Genomic DNA, 27,900 nt, shown 5'->3' with positions numbered 1-27,900 from the left:
TCATGAACTATGAAAAAGGGGAAAGGACTCAATATATGCATTGACTTGTTCCTACTCAGGGATTTACTTGTTGCGTTTGTTGCATGTTTTGATATTTTTATTTGAAATAAAAACTTAACCAAGACGAGAACTCGTGTTGCTGCTCACTCACGATCACTCCTCAAGGACCAATCAGAGGACTCATCTGAAAACAAGCGGTTTGCCTCCATCTAGTGGGGAGACGAGGCGGCGCAGGGAGCGGACGCTGTCATCACATCGCGCACACGGGCTCGAACGTATTTCCAGAGGCTCCCGACTCCAGCGGCAGCATCACGGCTCTGACGGCTTCATGTCACCGGCCGACGGGATCCGCAGCATCCACATGACGGCATCAGCAGGCGCCTGTATTTACTCCTGCTCCGCGTATCTGCCGCTGCTGCTGCGATGGAGGTGAACAGGGACGAGGCGGAGCGCTGCATCGACATCGCCACTGCGGCGCTGACCGACGAGCAGCCGGAGAAGGCGCAGCGGTTCCTGGAGAAAGCGCAGAGGCTGTTCCCGACCGAGAAGGCCAGGGGTGAGTCAAAATGGCCGAGCTGGAGTAAAGGGAATCAGGGGGGGAGCTGGGGAGGGAGGGAGAAGGGGGGTGCACAGCATCAGCTAGATCATCACCTGCAGCATCACCTGCATCGTCCCGGATGAGCCGGGGCCTCGCGTAGACCCCCCCAGCTGCAGTCCCTGTGTGCACACAGCAGATGGGGTGCTGAAGCACATCTACAATGATTGCACCCTGGTGGTAGTTAACTGTACATGAAACAGTAAACAGGGAGTCAGTGATGTCACTTTTCTATTGGCTGCTCGTTTTTATTAGAACGCTAAACCTAGAAAGTCAGTTACAGGGCCAGAAATACAGCCAGTTGTGTGACAGCCAGTTGTGTCAGCACATTAGATGAGATGAGATGAGAGGAGATGATCTTTTTATGGTCCCACCACTGTGAAATAAACCGTGTTGCAGCACCAGCAGAAAAAGGGAATACACTCACTAAAGGTAATAATTATGCAAGAAATACAGCATAAACACAAAAGTATGTTTATATTTGTATATGTAACAAATGTGTTTATTGAGTTTAAAATGTGTACACAATTGCCTACACACACACACTCCAGCTCCAGAGCAAGAGGGAGGCTGCAATGAGACACAAGTAGGCCTACACACACTCACACTCGCACACTCTCAAACTAAGCCTGGATCCTGCAGCTGCTCAACGAATGTGTGTTAAAAAGTGAGGACCAGCCCAAATGTCCTCTCTTAACCAGAATGTCCTCACTCTGCCATGTCTGTCTTTGGTCCTCACAACGGCAGAAGTCGTTTATCCAGTTAACCCATCCCCCAATCCGCTGTTGGACTGTGGGAGGAAACAAAGGCAGAAGTAGTAAACACAAGTACACACTCAAAATAATGTGGATTGTATGAATATAAAGATTTGACCTACACATCATCCACAGTCAAGGAAACCTACAATCCCTTTTTTGTATTACTACGCTGAGGCTGCCACTGTTTCTGATATTTCATGGTGTTTCCTCTTAAAGTGTTTCTGGACCTTCCTGGTTAATCTGACCAGATCAGACAGGAAATATCTCTCTGTTTTTATCTCTCTATGCAAGTGTGTTGGATGCCTGCATATTTATTAATCCTCACAATGGTGCTTTTGTGTTGGTTCCAGTGCTGCTGGACCTGATAGCGAAGAATGGATTCACACCCAGAGCAGGCGGCCACTCAGACTTCAGTGGGCGCTCGGGGCCTCGACAGCGGCAGACCACCGGTGAAGATGCGAGACCCGAACAAAAACCCTCAGACGCCTCCAAACCCTACACGGCGGAGCAGCTGGAAGCCGTGAGGAGGTCAGATCGACTGATACCGAGTTTACTCTGCGGGTATATGTTCTCTGTTTATATGGAATCTGATGTGATGTGTTCTTCTTCACAGGATAAAACAATGCAAAGACTTCTACGAAACCCTCGGGGTCCAGAAAGACGCGCCTGAGGACGAACTGAAACGATCGTACCGAAAACTTGCTTTGAAATTCCATCCAGACAAGAACCACGCTCCAGGGGCCACGGAGGCGTTTAAAGGTAACATGCATTAAACTGTCTGTTCTCTGTGATGCTCGAACACAATTTGACTTTGTGTTTTTCCTTTCCACAAGCTATCGGCAACGCGTACGCCGTCCTGAGTAACGCTGGCAAACGGCAGCAGTACGATCAGTGTGAAGAGGAGAGGCAACATCCGTCCACACAGGAACCCAGTCAGGGAAACTTCGAGCCAGACATCTCACCTGAAGACCTCTTCAACATGTTCTTCGGGGGAGGATACCCGTCAAGTGAGGGCCACTGATACACTGTGTGCTTTCAGACCATAGACTGTAAATCAAGATGGAGGACATTACGGCTCCATCGTCCCCTGGTGGTCATAAACCCTTCCTCCTCCATGTTAATAGATGGACCAAAAGAAAAAGTCAAATTTAATATTGCTCTCCTAACACAGATTTTAGTGTTCATTGGGTTTTAATTTGTTATTTGATGCTATAAAAACAGGATGAAACGTTATAATTGACAGACGGACTCACGGTTGTTCAACTGCGACTGCATTTGTATATTCAGAATATTTTGGCTTCATTTCTGGATAAGGGGAGGAAGTGGAGACGTGTTATTGGACTTTATAAATAGTATGTTTCATTCAAGTTTAAAGAGGTTATGATCTGTATGTAAAGTGCCACGTGTGCTTCCTTCATCCAGGTACTGCTAACGTGTACGCTAACGGGCGGATGCGTCCCCCAAGGAGAGACCGACGAGAGCGGCCGCGAGAGGTGAGTTGGATGTTTTCCTTTCTAACTCCTGCAGCCTGCAGATGTGATGTAATGCTACTATTCACCAGCAGGGGGTGACCTCGAGTCATCTGTGATTTTTTTTTACCTACGCAACATTCAAGTGTCTGTTTTTTTAAAGCAGAGAGAGGTTGGAATGATGTCATGTTTCCTCTGCAGGGGGGACTCGCTCTCTTCGTGCAGGTCATGCCCATCCTCATCCTGGTTATTGTGTCGGCGCTCAGTCAGATCATGGTCAACACCCCCCCCTACAGCCTCAGCTTCAGGCCGTGAGTTTGATTGTTCGATTTTCATGAATTTTTTTAACAAAAGCAATTTGAAATGTCTCAGGTTCATAGATTTGTTGTCATGTTACTAGTTGTTTTGCAGCCTCAGATCTATTGTGACTTGTCTGTTTTGGAAAGAACGGTTCCAAACCGCCTCCACATGATTTGCTGGCTCCGTGTGTCTGGCCTCTCTCCACGTTTCTCTCCTGCCTTTGTGTCCCTGATCCACTTCTGTTGTTTCTGGCCCGCACTCCAGCCGTTATCATCATCAGAGTCGTGCTCACAGAGACAGACGGTGCCAGGCCTGTCAACCTTGTCCTCACCGGTCACGTGACACATCGCTCACACTTTTGTTCTATCCCCCGTGCAGGTCAGCAGGTTACACCCAGAAGAGGCTAACCGAGCACCTGAAGGTGCCATATTACGTGGGGGATCAGTTCTCCAAAGAGTTTACGGGGATGAATCGGAGGAATTTAGAGCGTTCGGTGGAGGACGATTACATTTCCAACCTTCGCAACAATTGTTGGAAGGAGAAACAACAAAGTACGTGTGCCAGTAGAACGAATCAGGCTGATTTCTTTATTAAGCTGCGAATATGGACTGTTTATTCTGCCAGTTCTGGGCAAATGATTAAAAAACATATTCTGTTTTTTGTCACCTCCCTCCTCTCTTCTGTCTTTCATGAATCGTTTCCTGCAGAGGAAGGCATGTTATACAGAGCTCGCTACTTTGGAGACTCGGATCTGTACCAAAGGGCGCAGAGGGCTCGCACTCCGAGCTGCGTCAAGCTCTCCGAGATCACGGCGTCACAACACGGTTGAAGCTGCTTTCATATTCAAACACATGTATCCAGAATCAAACTGAAAACCATATGTACTGAGACCACCTGCATATTCATTCATTGTTTTCTTGTCGTCTCTAGGATTCCCTAATCAATACTGAGGTTTGCTGGCTGTAAATAGACGAGCTTTACTATCTGGAGACTGACAACGACTCAACGAGCAACACAAACAAACCAGCAGCAACCTGCATCGAACTGAACTCAAAAACAAACTGGATGAAACTATGAATTTTATTATGTCAAGTTTAAAACGTAATATTAACATAATATGAAAAAGGAAAAGCCACTGCAAACAGCTCGTCCCCCTGACAAGACACCGGTCTGGAAAACCTCCACGTCCCAGTTTTGCCTGGAAGCCGTGACCCAGGCCGAGCTCACTTGTTTTTTTTGTCTCCTTCTAAGAATGCAGTATGAACCCGCCCATCATTTCCCTTAAATTGCCATCAAGCGGCATAGATATATGTTCTTTCTAATGTGCCTGATTTGTTTCACACCAAGATCCATGAATTATTTCCTGGGAAAACATCGAACATGTAAATTCCTGCATCTTGATTTTCTGGATCTGCATAAAAAATTCACTGCATTGGATTAAACATAAGCTCCTCAGCGGATGTAACCAGAGAGGGGGGGTGCGGTTACATGCTGTATGGATGTTATATATGTAGCAGCTGATTAGATACCACAGCGAACGCTTCCTCTGTCATTTGAAACAGTCAAATCAGCCCAGGGGAGGAGTCAGGGGCTGGAGTTTTGCTTGTTTGACTTTAAATGCACATTGTGAAACTATGCAGGGATAATGTGAAACTTCTAATGAATACACACTCATGTCTAAGGTTTGTCGAGACATGTGAAAACTGAGATCTGTCATCTTTTTCTGCTGTTTGTGTGTCGGTGTGTGTGTGAGAGAGAGAGATAACAACTATGAAATGTCCCTTTACACTTTGCCTCCTTTAATTATATGAAGGATAGAGTGATATAATGTACTGTAAACGCCAAGAGTGAGAGAGGTGCCTACCCACAGAGAGGGGCTTTCACGGGTTTTATTGTTGGAGTGTACTGTCCCATCTGATGTTCATCTTTTTGTTCATATAATGCTATTTATTATGTTTTAATTTTTAGTTAAGAACAGATTATTACACAGAACCTTTTTCCACCATGTTTTTAGTCCCGGATGAACAATAAATGTGGATGCTTGAAACGTGTGGGACGCGACTCATTTCTCCAGAGCAGAATGTGGAAACAAAGGCTTGAGTCAGCACTAAACTCTGGCTGGCTCAGGGGCTGGAACTGGGAACTGGGAACATGGCTCAGTGCACGTTCACGTTTTGGGCGACGTGCAGAATGTCCCCGGCTGTTTTTGGAAGTAGTTGCGAAATTTACTTCCACACTTTTTGTCATCGCTGTGCAGGATTTGTCTGGTTCAGCTGAAGTTCCTGACGAAATAGCTGAACATTATTACTCACTTCAAATAGATTGCTGATAGTTTCATAAAGGGTCTACGACTGTTAACTCAGCAGAATGGAGTTAACTTTTCCACTGCTTATATCTAATAATTATTTATTGATTTACACAATTACCATAGGAAACACAAACCAGGAAGTGAAACTGCAAACTACATCTGACTGGGTTCATGAAAATAAGCCGACAGAGAAGAGAGCTGTAAAAAAAATAATTTATTTGCGATCATGAAAATACAAACTCAGTGCAATGTTATGAGTATTTGAATATCAAATAAATAAAGTTAAAAGCAGGACAGGGCTACACAGATACAGGATCAAGGTACATTGGAATCATTAGCCACAGCTTTACACATATACTGCACAAGGCAAGCACTGGTAGTCCTTTGTTTCAGTCACTATAAAAGGTCCCTAATGGTTTGCTTATGGTATAATTCATCACGTACAATCAGTTAACTGCTTTGTGAAAAAAAGGAAATAAAACAATGGGTTTCAATGAATATAACCATAGAGCTAGCTGCCATCATGTGGTTTCAATAGAAACTGAGGTACACACTTTAATACTTGCAAAATAATGCTATTAACCATATATAGCATGATAGTTACATGTTGCAATTGAAAATATGAGAATGTCGATGAGGAGCAACATCCGCTCACGTACCATAACCTTCGACTACCGTACAGTAGAGTCATCGTCATGACTAAGTGCATCCTCGCACCTTACGCAGAAGGCATTACACACACAGTACGAGTACTGAGGCCCTTCTGGGAGATTTACTGGGCATTTCTAACAATGAGGATCCCTTGCATTTCTCAACATTCCTCAATGAGCAGTTCTTCAGAACAATACAGTTTCTTCTTAATCACGCGGAAACCAGTCCGAAGTTTAATCTCTTGTCTCACTACTGGAGTGGAAGGAGACTTTGTGCTAAAAAGTCCTTGGATCTTGGGCCACAGCCCGTCGGACTCCAGCCTCAACACCAGGGTCAGCTGGAAGGTGGGGACCAGGTAGGGGTCTACGGACAGCTGCCCCATGCTCTCACAGACGGCCCCGTGCTCCACACACAGGTCAATGAGGGCCCCCCTCAGGCCGCAGGGCTCGCTGGCCGCCAGGTGAAGGAGCTCCTGCCCGATGTGCTCCAGGAGTTTCTCCGGGATGAGCAGTTTGGTGCAGCGCAGGGCGCAGTCTGAGTCTTTGGCTTCTCGCAGGCTGGCTTCTATGAGTTCCACTACGTCCTTCAGGATGGTCTCCTCCATCGGGTCGTAAAACAGGTCCTCATCGGAGGGAGAGAGGTCACTGGAGATGTCAGAGCCTGTTGTGAAGAAACCCTGGGTTAGAACTGGAACCAGACGTCGAGAGAATAATGAAATCCACGTCTAACAAAAAGATTGCAAGTAGGGCTGGGCGATATTTAACCAAAATGTTCATATAGAAAATAAACTTTTTTAAAGCACCTTTAAAAACGGTGTTAACAAAGAGTTTTCGCAAACAAAGGATACTCAGGGGAACACTGGTTAAAACATTTTTAGATGAAAGCAATCAAAAAGATACTCAGATGACTTCAAATATTCACTGTTTAACATTATTATAATTATTTATTTTAAGTTTAAAAAACACATTTTTAAGATAAGATAAAGTGGTTCTAATCACTGACAGCAGTTTGCACCATGCACACGTAATATAAATGGGACTTTGGAGGAAAATAGAATTGCACTAATCATAGATATGGTTTTATCATCGCCCAGCCATTGTTCCTGGATGCCTCTGCAGCACTGCTCACCTGAGTCTGACAGATCGCTCCTGCTGCCGTTGTTGTAGCCCAGCTCCAGGCTGCTGCTGCTGCTGCTGCTTCCAGATGCGCTGAAGTCGGCGAGTCGCTGCACCAGTTTGCCCCAGGACAGCCTCCTGTCCACCGGGGAGTGGGGGGAGCCGCTGGCCTCGCTGGCTGCACAGAGAGCAGGCATGTCTGTCCTCTTCTCTGGTCGGATCGCTAACCAGGAGAAACAAAGACAACAGGTCAGTGAAGTTAGACTTGCAGCGAGTCGCTGACAGGAAAAAACTGGAAAGTTGAAGCAGAGCTATCCTCAGACATCTTTGTTCAGAAGTAGCCAGCAGGTAGTTGAGAAGCTGTTTAATCTGTTAAAACGAGCTAACAAGCGTCGAAAACCAGCCATTGTGACCCAATACTTACAGCTTGTGTTAAGACGACGCTGTGTGAGTCCGTTGTGTTCTTCAGGTTGCTTATTTCCACGGTTATTGTCTCGCAAAACAACAATCTGCTGTCTCCTGTGACTCCTCTGTTCCTCATCAGCTGTCCGAGCTCCCAGATCAGTCCTGCAACAATGGTTATATACTGCCTGCCGGGCTCCGCCCCCCGCCTCTCGGGCCAGCCAATCAAAAAGAGAGGCACGCCATCTGACCCAGTGTCCTGCCTGGTAACATAGAGAAGGAGAGAAAAACAGCAAGAGGAGGAGGAGGAGGAGGAGGAGGAGGAGGGGGGGTTAGAGGGGGGATGGTGGCGATGAAGAGCAGATCCCAGTGTTGTGGAAATGTACAGAGACTTGCCTGCATCAGATTGTGTTGCACCTCTTTGTTGTTTCATGTATCCCACCACCTCAGCATGGGTGACTATATGTGCTGTTGTGTGTCTTTGTGTGTCTGTGTGCAGCCTCACTGCTGACAACCCCAGAACAGAGTCCAGCAGGCAGCAGGCAGAACTCAGCCTGATCAGTGTTGCAGTGCACATTACGTCACTTGTTTTGCAGAAGCATTACATCAGATTTCTCTCAGCAGCCACACAGGGGTGCAAACAACAAGATCTGCTGCATAGTGCAACACTGCGTATATGATAGAACGGCAATAACATGATAGTGTGCCCTGTAAAGATATGTGACAGCTCTTTGTCCTCGGATGGAACAAAGAATACACGCAGAGCAGTGGGAACACAGTACAGTATCTATCAATTAGTTATCTTGCCTTTGTTGTTCACCCCAACTTGAGGTAGAGGCACAAGCAAACAACAAGCACAGTGGAAATGTGCACAGTGCATTGCACAAACTGCCTGGTGTTGTGTTTCTCTCTGGCAGGGCCGCACTGTGGCTTACTGCAAGGTTTGCACAGGGGAAACTTTTTTGGAGAATCGCCTCATATGTGCTGCATCGCTGCACGTGAGTGGGATGGGCTGTTCTTTTTGGTCAGGGAGGAACTGAAAGACGTAAACACGTGTAGGCACAGTATGTTCTAAAGGGGAGGATGTTGTGAGTTTTGTCGTCACAAAGTTTGGGTGGGGGAGGAAAAAAGTTGGTTCCCTTTTGTTTTTCATCCGACGGGACGAAGGGGACAGGCAGCTCTTGGAAAGCACACACACTTGTAAAAGTCACAGTACTTCCAAGAAAGTTGTGTCGTAAAGTGAGCTGTTGTTCAAGAAGGAATTTTGAGCTGCAGCTGTATAAAAGGTGTGGCCTGTCAGGCTCAGGGCTTTCAGACATTTACACTGAACAGGACGTTCTGTACATGCCCTCCGCTCATTTGTTTAAAAAAACACTCAACTCGCTGAGCAAAACACAGAGATCTGCATCTTTCCTCGCTGAACACGCACGGCAGGGACGTGACACTGAATCCATCACGTCCATTAGTGTCAGGCTTCAGCTCGTTCAAGTGACGGAAAAACATTAAAAAACAAACATGCAAATTTAATCTATCCCCCTTATAGTCTGGGACAAACCACACGACACAGAGAAAACAAACAGAAACAGAGCCATGACATTTCGAAGTGAGACTTTATTTACAAGCTTTCTTTGTTTTCGCAGAGAGCGAGCAGCGACCAGGATCCACACAGAGAGGAGGCTGGACTGAACAGGCACCAGGTTTTCAGCTTCAGGAGTTACAGAGCAGCCAAGTGGAAAAACAACGTCTCACTTCAAGGGATTTATTACACTAGCAAAGATAGTTTTCTTATCTCAGCCTTAGAGCAGACTGGACTGGCAACACTTTATTAGCTTAAACCAGTTGAAAAGTATTAACAATCTATTACAAAAGTTGAATTTGTTAGGTTATTATAGAAGATTTGAAGTTGAGAAGAGTTTATTTAAATATGCAGGGATGAAAAGAACAAGTTGCTTTACTAGTAATAAGTAAACCATGTTCATACAATAAAAGGAGTGATAAAATATTACATCTCACATCGTATATCTCCAGACAACATTTCAAACATAAACCCATAAAAGGAGGGATATAATTTATGAACTGGAAAAAAAGTAGCTGCTTCCCTTTTCCTTATATTTGGCTGATTTGTTAACCGAAGGCATCAGGGTCATCTTTGCTTAAGACGGTGTAAATCCCAGCAGCTGTTCGATTGGTTTGTATCGCCACTCGTCCGCTTCCAGCTCCTCCACCAAGCTCGCCAGCTTCTCCATTCGAGACACTTGTTGATCTGGGGGAATGTAAGACAGTGGGTCAGTCGGTGTAATGGTCTTTATTGGAGCATGCAAATTCAGAAGAAAATCTGCATATGCGGTTACTGGCTTACCGTGTTTGACCTGTTTCAGTGTTGAGGCCACTTGGTAGCTGAATACAGACTCGCATAAAAATCTATCGGAGCCATCTGAAAAGTAACACACAAAAGTGGAAATTTAAAGATTTCTTCAGAAGATTTAACCGCAGAGTAGGAAAATGAGGCTGTCAAGCTTTTTCAGTAAAAAGGCCCATTCAGAGTTATGAATAGTCAAAAACAAGACAACAAAGAGGAACAGCTTTAGCGTCACTGTGCTCCTATTCATCACTTTGTTGGTTGTTTTTCCAATTCATGGTGCACTGCTGCCTAAATAATCACGTTAATTAGTGTAGTTTGAGCCGCACAGGCAACAAGGGGGAGGAAAGAGCCAGGTGGCCTTTCGCTCCCATAAACAAATCCTGTGTACAGGGCAGTGACGAGCCAGTGAATGAAGCACGAGGGTGGATCAGTGGAACTCGGCTGCCGGCTTAAAGCTGGATTTAGGTAAAACAGAGAATAGACACGTTCTAAATAAATGTTTCAGAGTGCGGGTTGTCAAAAGCTTTGTGATGAAGAATTATTTTAGTCCCCGGCTCTGCCACTAATTCAACTTCACAATAATGAAGATTATCAACACAATATCGAAGAAGTACTTAGATCTTTTACTTAATATTGCAGAACAATGGTAATTTACTCCATCACAAGTAATTGTTTAACCATTAAACAGTTTATATGTGTATAAGTATATAAGAGTTTATATATCAAAATAGACTAATAGTACCAAAAGTAGAATTACTCATTAGGCAGATAATTCCATTAATATAGGCTGGTTTAGCATTATTGGTATATCAATATGTAAATAACTTAAACATTGCTGATGGTAAACGAGGGGCTAATAACATAAACGTTAATTAGTTCTGGGTTGCATAGCTTTTAATAATATATCATATTGATTATGTTCATTACTAATCGGAAAGTCACTTGTTATCAAAAGCTGTATTCAGTGTAGTGGAATAAAGACGACAATAATTCCTCTCAAATGTAGTGGACTAGAAGTAGTATCCAATAGAAACACTCGTGCAAAGTACTGGTACCCAATACTAAATGAATTTAGATTCCACTGCTGCATCTGCATTTATTGACACTCAGGAAACAGAATCAAAGGTCACAATTGTGAAATAAATTTTCCAACAGTGAATAAAAGACGCTTAGTTGCGTTTTGAAATATCTTCAAGAAAGCTGCAATAACTGTAGAGTTTGTCTTGTAAGCTTCAGTCAGATAAACGGGTGCTTAGCTCTGAGATCTCAATGCTTCATTCAGCACATAATCTGCAACTCTCTGGAAAAATGATGTTGCATTTGCACCAGAGGAACCAAGTGACTGACACCAACCTATGTGGCTCGGTTCTCTTTAGGTGAATGTAACCCTATCATTTATTATTTTATTTTATTTAATCTTTACTGATCAGATATGATGAAGACTGAAATCTATTTTTCAAGAGAGCACAAAACATTCATGATCAGATATACACAGAATCAGCAAACAGAAATAACACAACAAATTGCAAGAGTTCTAAAACATTAGCAAGATAATTAAGTTGTAAAATGTCCAATGGGAATGAACGCCTTCAGTTCAAAAGACTCATCTTTACCCAGTTGTGTAAAGATGAGTGGGTAGTACCCACTGAGTACATGAGGTGAAATCATTGATGGATCTGGGTTTGTATATGTTGAAAGAGACGTGGGAACCTAAATACTAGAGTTTTATGAATAAATATGAGACAATAACTAAATTGTGTCTGTAGAGGAGATCATCCAGTGTTGTGATGCAGGGACCAATGAGGAGTAGGACGTTTGTCGTTGCTGATAAAGCGTATACACTATGATAAACAGGGTTTACCTGAAGTAAGGATGGAGCAGAGTGACATTTAGAAACAGACACAGCCTTTAAGTCTTTAATGCTACTTGTCCTTTATGGTTGTATGGTTCAGCTGGAACCACACAACCCCCCCCTAATCTCCTGCCTAATTGTGAAGATAAGACAGAAAGGTGGCCCCAGATCAGTGGTGACTCTTACCTTCCATCATCTCCCCTGCACCTTTAGGATATGTGTACAGCACTTTCCTGGGGGGGATGAGCTCTGAGGCGCTGAATCCGGATCCTGTCACCGAGCTGCCGCTGACACCCCCCGCGGAGGAGGACGAAGAGGACGCAGCCATCGTGTTAGAAACCTTTAAAACACAAACACGAGGCTCAGTTAGATAAACCAAACCTGTCAATTCTACCGCTAGTGGGAACAATCAGCTGTGAGTGGCTAGCAGGGAAGCTAACGACCCTGCTAACAGCAATACAGTCAACAACCAGCTTCCATTAGTATCATAAGACACATCAGATACACAATTAGTCTATTTTAAACTATATGAACCAACCGTTGTTGTCCGGTTGAATATGCATCGACTCTAAATCCGCGCAGTTATTTCTGTTTGTTTGTGTAGTTGTGGTCTTACTACCACTTTGCGACACATGCAGCGTTTTACGCTCCGACAGCAGATTTCAAAACTATGCGGATGAAACGCTGCCACAGCTTTTTGAACGGAGTGGTCGATTCTTATAGTTTGTAGATCTGCTCACGATAAACCAGCGGAAACGCCGACCCAATTGTACGTCACGACGCTGAAGTCAGACTCCGAGTCGACAGTGATGTTATTCTAGAGAAAATGTATGTTTTGAACTTTTGAGAATGGGACTCGAACATTCATGAAAGTTAAACTAAAATGTCTAAAACTATTTCACTGTATTAAAGTGTAAAGAAACGGAGAACGTGTACTTTTCAATCTTTCTCCTATCTATCGAATTGGAAGCTAACTTCAACGTTGTTTGAAACGTCATCAGCAAGTTAGCTAGCTAGCTGAATTAGCAACGAGCTAACCAGAGACTTGCCTGTGTTGTTAGCTGTGCTTAGCTTCAGCTAACGTTGTCAAGTTTGCACTATGGAGGTTTTACGTCCCTCGCTTATCAATATAAATGGAAGAATATACAGAAGAAATGTCATCAAGGAGGAACAGTTTGAGGAAGAGGAGGATTTCTCCTACATGGGTCCATCAGGTTAGTGTTGACAGACAGCAGAACTTCACTAACTCCGTTTATTAGGTACAACAAGCTAATGCAGTCTAATACAGACGGGCTGTCATAAATAACACCGTCATGAAATGCACATTGTGTGTTTAAGATGTGTTGTACTGTACTGAATAGTGTTGACAGGGGTTCCTATTATTGTGACCATCCCATTCAAATCAATGAGGGTGGGCTAATCAGCAGAAAACTCCTCACAACATCCTCCAGGAAAGACCATGAAGCTGAATCAACACCTTGTTATCCCTGTTTCAACAAAACTTTACCTTCATAATGGCAGGGCTTATCGTGGGACTGCGCTATTTGATTGATTACTGATGCCAGGCTGTAGCCTTAATATAAATAAACCAATAACTTATTTGTCTGTTTGTTATTTAGAGAGTGAAGAGCTCGCGGCAGAGGAAACCTGTGACACCCACCTCATTGAACAGACTGATAAAGGATACCGCTGTGCCATCGACGTCCCAAGTGTCCTCTACAAGTGAGTGATCTACAAAATAGAAGTGTTGTGAGGGTTCTGCACATGAGTTTTTGTTTCTAAGCAGCACAACCTGAGTCTGTTTCCTCGTTTTCTTCATTTCTCTACGCAGATACATCATCGGGAAAAAGGGAGAGACACGCCGGCGTCTAGAGACAGACACAAAGACGTCGATCAACATCCCGAAGCAAGGGGTGGAGGGACAGATTGGTGAGGATCAATCAAACCATCATAACACAGATGAAAACAGATGAGAGGGCACATCCTGACAGAGACTTATTCTCTCCCGACTTGCCTCCATCTTCACACAGTTATAACAGGCTCCCACAAAGCTGCCGTTTCATCTGCTGTCACTCGAGTTGAGGTCCTCCTTGACGGTTTCCGGAGAAAGCAGCCTTTCACGCACTTCCTGTCATTTCCTCTGAATGATCCAAAAATCCAAGAAGGATTCCTTCGGTTTAAAGATGAGGTGTTGGAGAAGTGTTCACAGGTATGTTGTTTCATATGTGTGGCACATTCTATTGTTCTTAAAGTCTATAATGACAAATTGATGTATTTTGATGTGTAGGATCATGGAGTAGATGGAAGCATCTTTCAGAACCCTGCAAAGCTTCATCTGACTATCGGCACAATGTCTCTGTTAAATGAGATGGAAGTGAGAAAAGCATGTGAACACCTCCAAGAGTGTCAAAACGTCCTCAGGTAGGGGCACGAGAAAGATACTATATCGTATTCAGATTTTAACTGTATAACTATAGAAATAACGTCTTTATTTGAGTTTAAAAAACAAAACTCCACTGCCTGTTAAAGGATAAATAAATACACCTTCCTCCTGTTAATACTCACTAGGGCTCCATATCTACATTGGAAAATGGTCCCCAACAAACACCAGTTTGAGTCGACTTTGCTAAAAACTACTGTGCCCAGTTTTAGGAAATTAATTAGTCAGATTTTCAACTGAAAGTATATATTTTTGACTTATTTTAAAGACGTCTTCATCAGCTTTGATGGATGAACCCTGGATGGAGTGGGGGTTTGGCAGTGGGAACGTATCGTGAGACTGTTGTTGGTTTTAGTTCATTGATGGGATTTTGGCTTAGAAAAATATAGTTTATCAACAGCCTTATTCTTTAATGAAATTTGTACTTTTGAGAAGGGAAATTAGATTACATGTAACTAGATTAGATTTGATTGCGTAGATTAGATAAAGTCAAATTTAATTGTCAGATTGGGGCTAAAAAAATGTGTGGTGTCCCAAGCCAAGTCTGCTAAACAGCAGAATACAACACAGAGAGATGTAGTGTAAGTTGAAGACTTGAACACTGAACTGTAATGCTGGTTTGTGATGGTGTTTTGTGTTGTCGCACATCAGGGAAATCGCTGGAGGAAAACCTCTGCCGCTGGAGGTGACGGGTATAGAGTACATGAATGACGACCCAGCCATGGTGGATGTGTTGTACGCCAAAGTCAATGTGAAAGACAGATCTGACAAGTAAGTGGATAAGTGATAAAACCCTGTGGAGAGATAAGTAAATCAAAAAATCTGACAATCTATTATCCCTTTTTGAAATATGATCACACTTTAGGTTACAGGCGATCGCAGAGCGGCTGGTCGAGCACTTTGTGTCGGCAGGGCTGATGGTCAGAGAGTGGGACCGGGTGAAGCTGCACGGCACCGTGATAAACACTCTGTTCAGGAGGGACACCACAGGTAAAAAACATTACATACACATGACGGGCTAACGCAAAACAGCATCTGTGCCTAGCGCTTGTGTGAAAACAAACTCGCTAACCAGCTGTGATCCCATTGGAACTTCCTGGCCTGAACCCATTTGCCAATGTCCCCTCATTGTGTTTTGGCTCGGACTGGATCTGCAGTGACGACAAAGCTTAATGTCGGACACCACAGCTACAGATTCCTGAGGAGAGGCAGGATCGGGCTGCTAGCTCTGCGTTTGGCCACAGCTCTGTTTACATGCTCCAAGCTGCGTGTTTTTCCAAGTACTGTGACAATGGCTTCATTCATTTTGGCCATGGATCAAGTCCAGCCCCAGTTCGCAAAATTTGAGCAGCAACACAACACAAGAGAGGCGCTGTGTCACTGCCGACCATGTTTACCAGCATGTGGCAACGTCCTATTAAAATTCTATGTTTATTTTTTTCACAGGCTAATTTGACAGACTAACTGACCTTGATCTCCCTTTATTATGTACTACAGCCGAACAACTGTGTCAGCAAGTAAACCTGTTTATTTGATCAGGAGATAACAGGTCCACATGTGTTTGCCCTGTGCTACCTTTTCGAGCTCGACTTTCTAACTCCAGTGTTTTTCCAGGTGAAGACACAGGCAGCTCCAGGAGACAAACCACGAACGAAAGAGAGGCTTTCGATGCCAGGAACATATTAAAGGTGCGAGGGAAATCTTGTCCTGTCTTTGCTTTCAAAATAATAAATCTCAAACATTCACATGTGACCTTTTATCCTACATCTATCAGAGGATCATTTACACATGAGGATTTTTTTACATTGTTTTTAGCTTTTGTCTAAATGAACCACAAAAATATGGGCTTGCCTAAAAACTCTGTTGAATACACACAACTCTTTAAACACTGTGGATTTGATCTTTGTGAATTGGCTGTGAATGTTTCGTGAAAGATCCTGAAATTGTTGAACGAAGCAAATTCACCTCCTGCATTGGAAAGCAGTGAGGAAAGAGGGTGTCAGAGATTCTCTAGTGATGAAGCATACTGACGCCTTTTAAATTTCATAGATTTCATGTTTTTTTAAAGAAACACTTGACAAAATATGATTGTAAATTCTGTAGAGTGATATCTCACCCCAAATTGACACAACAGATAGAAAGCATGTGAAAAACCAAAATCCTTAATTTTCTTTCCTCTGAAAATTACACAAAGCAAGTCTTCAGTCCCCCGTAACTATGGTAATGGAATGTTTGCACACACTTACCTTCATTTCTCTAAATCTCTCAGTGGTTAAAACTGTTTCTGATAATGAAAAGACGCATTAAATGTCATTAATATTTGCTGCTTTCGTGACAGGAATTCGGCGCTCATCGTTTTGGAGAGTTTGAGCTGAAGACTGTCCAGCTGTCCCAGAGATATTCCACAGATTGTACGGGTTACTACACGTCTGCAGGGAGCATGAGCTTCTCATGAGATACTCAAGAGCTGACCTTATTTCTGAGGTAAGAAACTAAACAATGGAGAGATACATTTCTAGTTTAAAAAGAACACTGAAGCGTTGTCAATGGTGTTGTCCAGTAGGTGGCAGGAGAGGACATCTTGTTTTATTGAACAAAAATCCTGACACATCTGTGACCAGATTCTTTGTTATATACAACACATGGGGAGCAGTTTAAGGAGGAAAACTAAAATGATCAGAGTGCAGAACGATTGAAAGTGGAGAATAAAGCTTATTTAACAGGTTAAACAGCTACACAATTTATTCCTGTTCAAGAGAGCTGCATTAAGGTGTTTGTTCTACTGCAAACAACTGATTCTCTTTAGGGAATCAGGGTCAAACATTTAAGTAAATTACCTTTTTATGTAACTGACAAAAGAAAGACTGAAAATAATGGGTTTATTTGTGAAGCGATTCTCATTAAAAGTATGTTCCTTTGTGAGCAACAGAAAAAGAGATGAAACAAGCACTCAATGTTCACATTCACACTTATGGGCAATTTAGAGTCACTCATTGACCCAACCTGAGTGGGAGGAAACTGGAGTACCTGGAGAAAACCCTCGCAGGCACTGGGAGAATATTCCAAAAATAGTCAACCACTGTTTGACCATCCACTTTTTGTCACGTGTTGTCATCCAAATACTCATTGTAGCTGTTTTCAGACATGACTTCCAGAAAATGTCTGGAAAATCGTGTCAAGAAGATTTCTGGGGTTTTCTTTTGAGATGTGAAAAACGAGTTTGCCCGAGTCAGACGGGTTCACAACAACAGGAATATTCCTGTGGCATCTGGGCAGAGCAGGCAGGAGGCAGGACATGACATGTGTTAGAAATGTCATCAACAAGCCCACTCGCTCGCTGTGAACTATCTTGACATTTACAAGAGGGCAGGCAGGAAAAGTTCCACAAACTAACTAACTCAGACGTTTGGGTTCTCGCATGAAGCCCCTCTGGGGAAATGTTCATGTGTGACAGCAGCTTGTGAGAGTTAAGCGTCTCATTATTCAGGACACGTGAGGTTCCCAGGAAAAAGTCACAATAATCGTTCCAAAGATAAATCGCCTGCCAAACCAGGAAGTGTTCATGGATGTTGAAACGAGCAGGTTGAGCTCCAGCTGATCAGTTCTCATCTGCAAACTGGTGGTTATTTTAAGTCTTATCCATTTCCTCTCATCTCGCTGCCTCATGAATGTGTTAATGCGTCATGGCGTGATTTATTATACCAGTCTGGGTTTTTTTGGACTTCTTTATCAGTGTCCTTCCCACACGAGCCACAACCTTGTCCCCACTCCCGTCTGCTCACTGTCAGTGAATACAGACGTCGGACACAGCTTCTTTTTTTTTTCAGCTCTCCCTTCAGCAGCCGACGTTCTCTGCTTTGCATTCAGGAGGGCGCCTGCCGAGTGGCCTAAAGTTACACTGATGGAAACTGAGGGCACTTTTTTGTTTGTCAGCTCTGCCATCCCATGCTGTCCAACTTCTTGTCTCAGCAGTGGTGTGATGTCTTTTTTTTTCTTTTTTCGCCTCTGCCCCTTGGAGCCATGTCAACAGACACCATTAAGACAGGGACATGCAAATGTTGTCATCGGATACACAAGCAGCCGGTTGATGCCGTCCATGCATCGACTCCAACACCGCCCGGGCATAAGATATGTCTTTTCAGACCCAGAAAAGGAACCTGTTTACCCGCTCCCTGTCTCCTTGGTACATGCTTGTTAGTGGGTCAGGAGAATACATTCAGCTTAACGCCACTCGAAGGTAACTGATGCAGCGAGGATTCTCAGGATTGCCAATACTATTCGTCACAAGCACGCAGAGAGAGAGAGAGAGAGAGAGAGAGGGAGGTAGAGAGAGAGAGAGAGAGGGAGGTAGAGAGAGAGAGAGAGAGAGGGAAGATGGTTTGGAAGTTAATGAAATTCAGTGCGACTGTGTGCGTCCTTGTTTCTTTTGGCAGGGACATGATTAAGGACGTACCGGGCAGATGTCTTCACTAATGATCGCACTGAGAACACATGTGAGGGAACATACGCCATCCGCAGCCAGACTGACTCTCAAGACAGACTCAATATGTCACGAGATTCATAAGGTTTATATTAACGCAAGATGTTCACACTATGTGTTTATTTAAATGAGCAAATGTGGGTTTTGTTGTGTTTTTGGAAAATGTATCAACTGTAAGTCTAAAAATAGGAAGAATTGTGCAGCATTAAGCCTTGATGACGTTAACAGTGTTTTGGGACAATGATAACATCCTGTGAAATCAAATTATATGTTATTACAGTTATGTTTCACTATGTTATCATTTATTTTGTGTTCATACACCAGAATACCATTATAGTTACCCACACTAGGAATTAGAGAAATTATAATAAAGGACAAAACGTTGCAGTGTGTTGTAGATCATTAATTGAATACTGCTCACAAATTTCGAACAGTGAAGTAAAGTGAATTGTTGAGGAAAAATGCGTCTCATAGTTTGTTAGTGCCCAAGGCAACATCTTTAAATCATTTGTCTTGTCCGACTAACAAAGCAACACCCAAAGAAATACAAATGTAAAAGATACAAAACAGGGAAACGCAGGAAAGTCTCTTATTTTTTAAGCTGGAACAAGCAACTGTTTGGTAATTTGGTTGATAATTGGCAGGACTGATGATTGACTCTGCATTTTATTCATATTCTAGTTAGCATTAGAATTTTAAAACACCTTTATGCGTTTATATGATTTGTAAAGATTCCTTAAAGGCAGAATTGATTTGATTCTCTGATCAAATCCTGTGTGTGTGTGTGTGTGTGTGTGTGTGTGGGTGGGTGTGCGTGTCTGTGTGGGTGCACTTGCTTACCCACATACATCTTTGTTCTGTCACATCTCACCCTAATTAGTCTTGTCTGTGCAGTAGGGACCTCCTGTCTGACCCTTGAGATTTCGAGTCCCCTCCAATAAGCCTGATAAATGCGACCCCTCACTCTGTTTCTCTTAATGTTTCCATGTTTCCTTTGAGGGTTTGTGTTCCTATTGCTGAAGATCTGAGGAGACACGAGAGCTGAGTTTCAAATGTTTCACAGTTTAATTGTCTTTGCGCCCACGTGTGCATGTGCTCGTTTACATGCTCTGATGGGTCGTATCATATGATTTGAGGTTTGTTCCTGATCTACTCTTAAAACAAGCCTTCATGTGTAAAACCATCTGAGAAAACAGTTTTCCCCTGTATTAAAAGAATAGAAGGAAATAGGTGTGACTTTTTGAGTGAAAGCAAAACCAGTCTCATACATGCTGGTCCACAACCTGCAGTGAACCATTCAATAATAAGAATTCAAACCATGTTTGCTAAGTGGAGTCCCCTGTTATCTCACCCAAGTATTGTTTTGCCCTCTTTGCAATTTGCATATTTAATTTCATGCTAGTTTTCGAAGAGGGATTTTACTTGATCCATGTCAAACTTTTTGAGCACAGTTTTGAGTTTTGATATTCAGAACCACACGATGCTATTTTCCATAGTGTAATTAGAAATTAAGCTTTTATTCTGGAGGACCGGGGAGAAAGAGATGAGGCTTGAGAGACGTGACCTAGTAATTGAATAGATATGTTTGATTTGCATTCTCGAAAGGAACGATTAACATGCATGAAATGGACGAAGCGCCTAATTGGTTTTGAAGGGACCAGTTTTACCTGCTTGTGCCTTAAACACAACTCCTAAAGCACATGGCGCAACTGCATTTAGGGGATGTCCAAAATGACCTTTTCTTGTTGAATGGTGGAAGAAAGGTCTGTGCACAGGATCATGGATCAAAAGACTGGCTCTTAGTCATCATCATTGGTGAGTTTTGAGCGTAACATGCAATCACCCAATCAGAGCGCCATCACCCAATCAGTTTTACAGCCATTTGTGCTTTGACGTAGCCGATTGCTAATGGTGGAGTTTAAAGATAGTGAGAGAGAGCACGTCTCTGCAGGAAATAGATCTCATTTTGAGACCAACATGCACATGAGCACTTAAATGGGTGTGAGTGCATTTTCTGTCAAAACAACATGGACGCTGGGCAGGAATAGGACAACTCTGCTCTGTACCTGGTGTAGGTTAGGTCCCTGGATGTCATGTTTTCTTTAAAATCCTCAGGATTGTTTCAGGGACTTGTTTGATTGATCAAACGCATCCACCCGTGAGAAATTACAAAGGTACCCTATAAATAATTCTGCCAGACAAATCCGACAAATCTTTGAAATTGGATCTCGTTGGCTGTGAAGTATGACAGCGTGCCTCCCTTTGATTGTTCTCTTATGTTGTCTGTGACTCTCCGTTTGAGTGTCGGTGCCATTTGAATTCAACACTAATCACTCCGCCAATGATGGGAATGAGCGGCCTTGATAGACAGCCAAGGATAGAGCTTCTGAAATGTCTAATCTGTGTCTCCAGCGATGAGGCAGGTGATCCCTGCAGCAGCTCTTTATCATTCCGAGTGCCGGGGCTGCCTGCAGCTGTCCCCGTCTGTTTATTGCTGGAGGCATTCACACACGGGGAGGAGAGGCGCAGAGCCGGGTGTGTTTGAACAGCAGGCAGTCATTCAGAGCTGCTGTTTACTTTATCTACTCTTTGCACAATAAGAGTTTAAACAAGGCTGCAACAAACTTTTATAATTGATTCATCGCCACCACTTTCTTTTTGACAACTGGTTGATATATAAAACCAGGAGCAGCACTCTTAATGTCCTTGTATTCTGCACAATCCGATAACCATAAAGGATTTCTATTGTATCAAGAATCAAAAGTTCTGTCTTTGGGTAAACGTTTGCAAAACATTTCAAGAATCACAGAAAAATGGCTCATAGAGAAGTAACACATCTTCGAATTAGATAAACTGGTTTTAGTTTGTTGTTGTGTATGTTTGATATATTCCAAGATTTTAGGAATTTCCTCAAAAGAATAAATACTTCCTTAAAATAAACCAAATCCTTTCACAGTGACATAAATGCAGCTAACCACAGTTAACAACGCCAGGATAAGGACAGTTAAAGAAGATTTTATCTATTGAATTTAAATTTCTAATTAATTCAGACAGTCAGGGCATTAAAACAACATAAACAGCAGAACAAGCTGTGCCAAGATGATGCAGAGATTTTTTAGTAAACATGTTTGCAAACAGGTGCCAACATACACATCCAACATTCACTTTCATTTGGAGTTTGAAATCCAATATTGACTCTTTGCGTTTTGCTCTGTTTTTGACGTCTCCTCGACTATCTGACTCTTTAGCTGCTCACGTCGCTAACTTTATTTGAGTGATGTTTGGCGCCAGGCTGAAAAGATCAAGATGAGCTGGAGACTGTTGAAACTCTCCTGTGAGCTGTGGGGATTTATTGATTAGAGCATCTTCAAAGAACAAACAAAAGTCAAGACACAGATTGATGATGACGACGTTTCAACACTGTGCTCCTCTTGCTTTTGATCGGCTTAGAAAGTGATGGACTCCCTCACGGTGATCGATGCACATTTAATATGCAAAGGTGATGATTCACTGCTGTCAACACTCTCTCTATTTGAAGCTATGACTCTTTAAATCCTCCTTTATTCAGATGTTTTACTCATCCACTCCATAGTGAGGAATCATTTCATACCGCACTCAATGATGTGTCTCTTTGGCAGAGTGAAGGTGACGGGGATTTGTCACTTACAGTTGCCGGTATAAGCTTTCGAACACGTGATGTGAGGAGTTGAGAACGCTGGCCAGCCTCTGCCTATTGTGCGCGTTTAATTGAAAAAGGTGAAGCCCTGTCCCCCCCCCCCCCCCCCCCCCCGTGCTCCGGCTGCCCGCAGTGCAAAGCAGCAGCCGCGGTGCTGGAAACCTGCTGTCACACCGCTCGCAGCTAACTTTGCACTTTTAATAGCCCTGTGACCCAGTTTGAATCCCATTGAATTAAATCTATACACATTTATAGCAGCTCCACTTACAGCTGTAAGTCACCCGAGATTACTCACTAAATATGTCCCGATGTGGTTTCTCTCTCTCCGTCTCTCTCTCTCCGCAACTTTCAGCATAACATTTGGTTGTTCTTCTATCCAGGAAAGTAGTCTCAGGCTGTATTTGCTCAGTTTCCTCTCTACAAACAAGCATCAGCAGTGGCATGTTTGTTTTTTACGCCTCAATGTCCTTTTCAACGACTTAAACTTTATATAACTGGAATATACACATGGTTAAGGGAAGTAGAAAATACATTCTTAACAAAGAACCGAATATTCCTTATCGTTTTTGCTCCAAATCCATCTCTCCATTCCATATGCTCACAACAAGAGGGAGGAACATATACATTGATTACAAAAGCATGAATAATATTTCTGTATTTTTTTCATTCTATAAAGAATATACTCCCACTATACAGAACATACTCACACATATACACTACTAGGATAAAATCATCGTAAATTGAATATCTTGTGAATTCATTTCATACATTTCTAACATTTTATACGTTAAAAAAAGGTTTGTGCAGTAAATGGCTAATAACAGATGAATCATGAATTGGAATAATCACACGTTGCTGCTTTTAAAGTACAAATAATGATTATGATTATATGTTGCAGGTCCATGATGAACGAGGCAGGAGGTGCTACCGGATCTTTGCTGATGAAGGAGCTCTCAGCTGAAAGCAAAGCATTGTGGGAAACCGTTTTCCATTAAGCGATGAACAGGAATGGACTTAAAACAAAGTTTCTTAGCATATTTATTTTTGCTGAATCCTGCATTGGAACGAGTTTGGGGGATTATGTTTGTGTTTTCCTTCATGCTGGTTCATTTCAAACACTCAAAATAAATGTGTAAAACATCCACTCACGGCCTGTTGCCATTAATTGTTGCGTACGGGGGGGAATTCCTGCAGCAACACTCCGCACATGTAAACCTCGATAAGCAGTGAAGTTCGCGTTGGGCCTCACAAGCTGTTTGTGAGAAATAGAAGGGATGTGCTGTGTTTACATATAAGATAAGCCAGTCTTCAAATGTTGCTGCAGTCTCGTCTGATGATATTTAGATGAAGCTTCCTCCCCTGAACTTCCTTTGTGCCAATTGATTATGCTCGGTGAACAGGATATAGATCATTTTCTTTTATCAACATCTGCCGAGAGAGGAACTGATGACATCAGTTAATCCCTTTAAACTTAACGTCACTTGCACAGCTTAGCTCAGATATGAGAAAGAAAATGGTAAACAAGCTGCTCCCGTGTGTAAAATATAGGAGGCTGCACATTCAGTTTTCTCTTGGGTCTATAAGTGATCAGGATTTGCTCAAATCAATGAAGGACAATGAATCAGTGGGAGAGTGTGATAATATCCCCTTCAGTGGCTGTGAAAACCAGGAATTTGCGTCATGAATCAGGATTAACTTTACATCGCTGCTGAATCAAGTCTCATATCATTGATCTGCTCAGTGATTAAAAAACGGGCCCGGCAGCTGGAGAAACACTGACCAGCTGCAGGTTCTAGAGTCAAGACTGGAGCTGTCATCTTGAGCCACCTATCCTATCAAAGAAAATAGGATAAGATTGTGGCAACTACAGGTTTGGGCATCACTAAATCTTTATATCTGACATATTTTAAGTGTACTGCTCATAGAAAACATAGCCATAGCTTCTGTTTCATGTGAGCACAATGTCTGGCTGAATGAATAAAGTGAAACAAAATGTAATTCTGATTACTAGGTTATTTTTCACTCATCAGATCAATTCAAACTTGTTGATACAATAACTAATGCTGCAATTTAAACCTCCTTCAGGTATCAAAACATTATGAAAGAGCCACATCCTCATGAGTCAGCTGTGAGAGGAAGCAGGATCTTAAAAAGGTAAGAATAACAAAATATGTATCTAAGTATCACTTGATTAGTCATTGAGAATAAACCATAGACTTGGAATAAAGATGGACGATATGACAGGTGCCCTAAAAAGGGAAGCCAAAGTGACTCGATCACCCCCCCCCTGGTGGCTGGCTGCAGTACAGGTCATAAACCCTCCTTTACTTTGGGACAAGATGGCAGCCTTCTTATCCCTGATACTTACCTTTTGTTTTAATCTTATTTACAGTGTATGAATAACACCAGATGCCAGATGTTGTGAGTAATTGGCGTACTCGTATTTTCTGTTGGTATTTTCAAACGAATTTGTCTGTATCACCACAAATGAAAGAAAATTAAGAATCACTATTTTAACATTCAGCTGGGCGACTCAGCCTCTGAAGTGTTGTCAGGGCCTCATGAGAGCGCGAGCGCAGCTGTTGAATGTTAACAAGGTGCTGAGAGGCACAGAGACACAAATTTTTTAAGTTGATTTATTTGTCCATGAATTCTCAGTAAGCGCACACCGTGTAGTTAATATTGAGAATTTTTTTCGAGGAGGTTTGCTGGTGCTGTTATTCGGCTCGAGGACATTGATCTCTGAGAATTCATTCTGATCTTTCGAGCGCTAACTAACTAGAAAATAATTTACCAGAGGTGTTTGCTGTCAGCAAACAGCTCCAGGAGGTTTTGAGGTACGACCAGATACTCTGAAGGGAGCGCAGTTTTTTTTTTTTTTTTTTTGAATTTAATTTAATTTAATTTAATTTAATTTAAAAAATTTTTTTATAAATTTATAAGTTTATGTTATACTAGGGATAGTTTTGTGATAGTTACTATTCTGTGTGGCCTATTATTAGCTCCCATATTGATAATTCAGTTTTAAATGTGAAGTGCTGTTTTATGCAGTTAATTGATAAGGGAGATTGCTATTGTCATTATTGGCCTAGTGCCCATATCCATTGAGTTTGTTATACAGGGACTAAATATAGTTTAAATAGCTTAAACAGAACTACATCTTATTTCCGGCGCCAACTTTTTTATGAGATAGAGACCCCCTTAGAGACAAAAAGATAATTCGAACCCTGTGTACAACCCTGTCATGTGCATGTTTGTCATTTGCCGCTGTACATGTAGTGAAACCTCAGGGGGCTTCCTCTGTCACGGTCCAGAAGGAAGCTTCCCGATAACATCTCAGCTCCAAAACAATCCTCAAAGGCTAATGATGCAGAGCAGGACACAGTCTTTAACCGCGACCTGAGCGACCCATTCAGCTCAGTGACCATTAGTCTGCGGCGGCACATCCATCCAGTTCATGACATGACTAATGACGACCTCTTGATTAACACATCGTGACCGGCTCCTTGTCCTGAAGATGTGTGCAGCCGGCTCACGCTGCAGGACATTTCTCCTGCTGCTCTTCGCCTCCCTGATGTGGAGCTGTGCATCCGCTGCATCTGCCACATCAACTGTTTTAGATGCCATGCAGTGTCACAGTCAGCTCAGCAAGGCGCAGCAGCATCACAGGAACACCATCCTTCCCCCCCCCCCGGGCTGCTCAGCCTCGATCAACATTGGGAAACTCAAATGAATCAGAGCACGGCACTGGATTATGTTCTGTTCATGGGCGTGAAATAGAAAAGCGGGGGAAGTGAGAGGCAGAGGGCACGGAGAGTTGAGGGAGCGGCGGGAGTGAGGCTTGAAATGATGTGCAGGTGCAGCTCAGCCGGGATGTGTCACCATTAAACCCTTCAATCCCTCGATCCATCTTAACCCCACACAGACGAGTCGTTCGAACAAATCAAAGTCTTCTCGATCTGAAAGCCTGTGTCCTGCTGATTTACAGAAAAACGTGGGAATGCACAAATCACCACAAGATTTCCTGTTGGTTTAGTGATGATTGCTTATTTTTAAATGGTGAGTGATTAATATCAGAAATTTTCAAAGCTGCAAGACCCACTCCCAAAGTTCCTGCTATTCTGAAAAGTCCCCCCAAGATCTTTTTGTGGGTGAAAAGATTTGAGACCCTGGTTTCTGCGATGGAAACATGAAGATTTCTAGCAAAGGTTCCCGGGGGAAGTATGGTCAGAAGTGTTTTTTTTTTCCAGAAGGTAGAACGGGTCGTCCTCTAACTACAGAGTCGTGTTTGATGCCCAGCTCCTTCAGTCTGAAGTGTCTTTGGGCGAGATGGTGAACCTCAAATAGTTTGCAGTGTGTGAACGGTGTAATAGATAAACATGCAGCATTTACTAGCACTGTGTCTGTGTGAAGGGAAGAATGTCACTTCTGTGTGATTTCTTATGGCAAAGGCTTCTGTCTCTGTTCTTGGATTGACTGTCTTTAAAATGCAACGAGACCTCAAATAAAACAGATTAAATGTTCATGATTCGGTTCTGGTTCCACTGAACTTTTGAAAAAGACTGTTTTGGTCCAGATTTTCACTTTTTGTTTTACTCTGAGTTCTCCATTTCCTGTTTTATTTTGACAAGATGCTTCTTGTATGTCCACCACTTGAATGCCTGCATTTGTCATGATTTCCAGCCCTTGTGATCATCTACCCCTGTTCCTAATGTTTTTGTTTACCTGTGTTCCTTCATTCCTGCCTACTTGTGTATCTCTCTGCTTTTCTTTTTCAGTTTGTCTTGTGTCCCATCATCCCATATGTCTGTTGTGTGTTCCTGCTCCTCGTGTTTCTACAGATATGATATCTTTGCCTCATATACTTGGTCTGCATTAAAGGACATTCATTTTCTTCACCTCAACCTTGCTGCTGCGTTTGGTTCCTCCAGCTCCATTTCTTCACATTAATAAAACATGGGCTCTCAGTTTGATGATTTCACTCTACATACGTGTGAAGCTTCACCTCGAGGTACAGGCTTTCGAACTTTAAAACTAATTTAGAGAAAAATTATCCAGAATGTTGAGTTCATATTCTTATGTTGAATTAGCACAGGTTGTAAAAACCCTTATCAATAGACTTCAAGCAATAACAAAGTGTTGTCCTTCTGTATATGTTCAGATTTAACAGAAATACAGCTCTGAAGTGTGTAACTCTTATACGCAAGGGCGGGTCCAGAGTATTTTCATGGTGGGGGCACAAGGCCCCCCCAAGCCCCAATGGAAGACCCGCCCCTGCTCGTATGGTCCCTCTTTCAGCTTGTAATTAACAAATGACAGATAAAATTGAGCAAATGTTAAAGTAATCACACCTCATTTGCCCTGAGGCCACTGGGCGGTCCCTGGGTGACCCTCAGTCAGCCTGGGGAGCCCCAGTTTGGACAGCGCTACCCTGTCGGCTCCCGCTCAACTGCACCAATTCTCCTCACCTGTTGTTTACCACCCTCGATTGT

At 42.9% G+C, this 27,900-nt stretch overlaps 4 protein-coding genes across 5 annotated transcripts; 2 read left to right on the top strand and 2 right to left on the bottom strand.

Annotated features, from left to right (window-relative positions):
- Nucleotides 1–293: 293 nt before the first annotated feature.
- Nucleotides 294–5,169, top strand: dnajb12b (DnaJ heat shock protein family (Hsp40) member B12b). The gene is made up of 9 exons (XM_053413748.1): nt 294–556; nt 1,704–1,881; nt 1,967–2,112; nt 2,187–2,360; nt 2,776–2,846; nt 3,024–3,133; nt 3,501–3,673; nt 3,830–3,946; nt 4,053–5,169. Exons 1-9 carry the CDS (start codon nt 424–426, stop codon nt 4,070–4,072), a joined length of 1,122 nt encoding a protein of 373 aa, XP_053269723.1. The 5' UTR covers nt 294–423; the 3' UTR covers nt 4,073–5,169.
- A 460-nt stretch (nt 5,170–5,629) lies between these two features.
- ddit4 (DNA-damage-inducible transcript 4) lies at nt 5,630–8,015 on the bottom strand. The gene is made up of 4 exons (XM_053413328.1): nt 7,991–8,015; nt 7,621–7,857; nt 7,210–7,419; nt 5,630–6,741 (listed from the first exon to the last, which is right to left on the bottom strand). The coding sequence occupies exons 1-4, from the start codon at nt 7,998–8,000 to the stop codon at nt 6,242–6,244; spliced, it is 957 nt and encodes a 318-aa protein (XP_053269303.1). The 5' UTR covers nt 8,001–8,015; the 3' UTR covers nt 5,630–6,241.
- Nucleotides 8,016–9,189: 1,174 nt separating this feature from the next.
- anapc16 (anaphase promoting complex subunit 16) lies at nt 9,190–12,508 on the bottom strand. Its single transcript, XM_053413329.1, has 4 exons — nt 12,351–12,508; nt 11,999–12,152; nt 9,958–10,032; nt 9,190–9,861 (listed from the first exon to the last, which is right to left on the bottom strand). Exons 2-4 carry the CDS (start codon nt 12,138–12,140, stop codon nt 9,752–9,754), a joined length of 327 nt encoding a protein of 108 aa, XP_053269304.1. The 5' UTR covers nt 12,141–12,152; nt 12,351–12,508; the 3' UTR covers nt 9,190–9,751.
- A 39-nt stretch (nt 12,509–12,547) lies between these two features.
- Nucleotides 12,548–23,550, top strand: ascc1 (activating signal cointegrator 1 complex subunit 1). Of its 2 annotated transcripts, none has more exons than XM_053413327.1 (10): nt 12,548–13,026; nt 13,432–13,534; nt 13,644–13,741; nt 13,843–14,021; nt 14,100–14,233; nt 14,904–15,023; nt 15,118–15,242; nt 15,867–15,940; nt 16,591–16,736; nt 18,686–19,959. In XM_053413327.1, the coding sequence occupies exons 1-9, from the start codon at nt 12,912–12,914 to the stop codon at nt 16,705–16,707; spliced, it is 1,065 nt and encodes a 354-aa protein (XP_053269302.1). In that variant the 5' UTR covers nt 12,548–12,911; the 3' UTR covers nt 16,708–16,736; nt 18,686–19,959. The 2 variants fall into 2 exon arrangements, with proteins under 2 accessions (XP_053269302.1, XP_053269301.1); XM_053413326.1 differs by lacking the exon at nt 18,686–19,959 and adding an exon at nt 23,307–23,550 and having other exon boundaries at nt 12,549–13,026.
- The last annotated feature ends 4,350 nt before the right edge of the window (nt 23,551–27,900 follow it).

This window comes from Pleuronectes platessa, chromosome 21, assembly GCF_947347685.1.
Source record: "Pleuronectes platessa chromosome 21, fPlePla1.1, whole genome shotgun sequence".
In the NCBI taxonomy this organism is placed as follows: Eukaryota; Metazoa; Chordata; class Actinopteri; order Pleuronectiformes; family Pleuronectidae; genus Pleuronectes; species Pleuronectes platessa.
The sequence above is the reverse complement of the archived record's forward strand: the minus strand, read 5'-3'. Positions and strand labels throughout refer to the sequence as shown.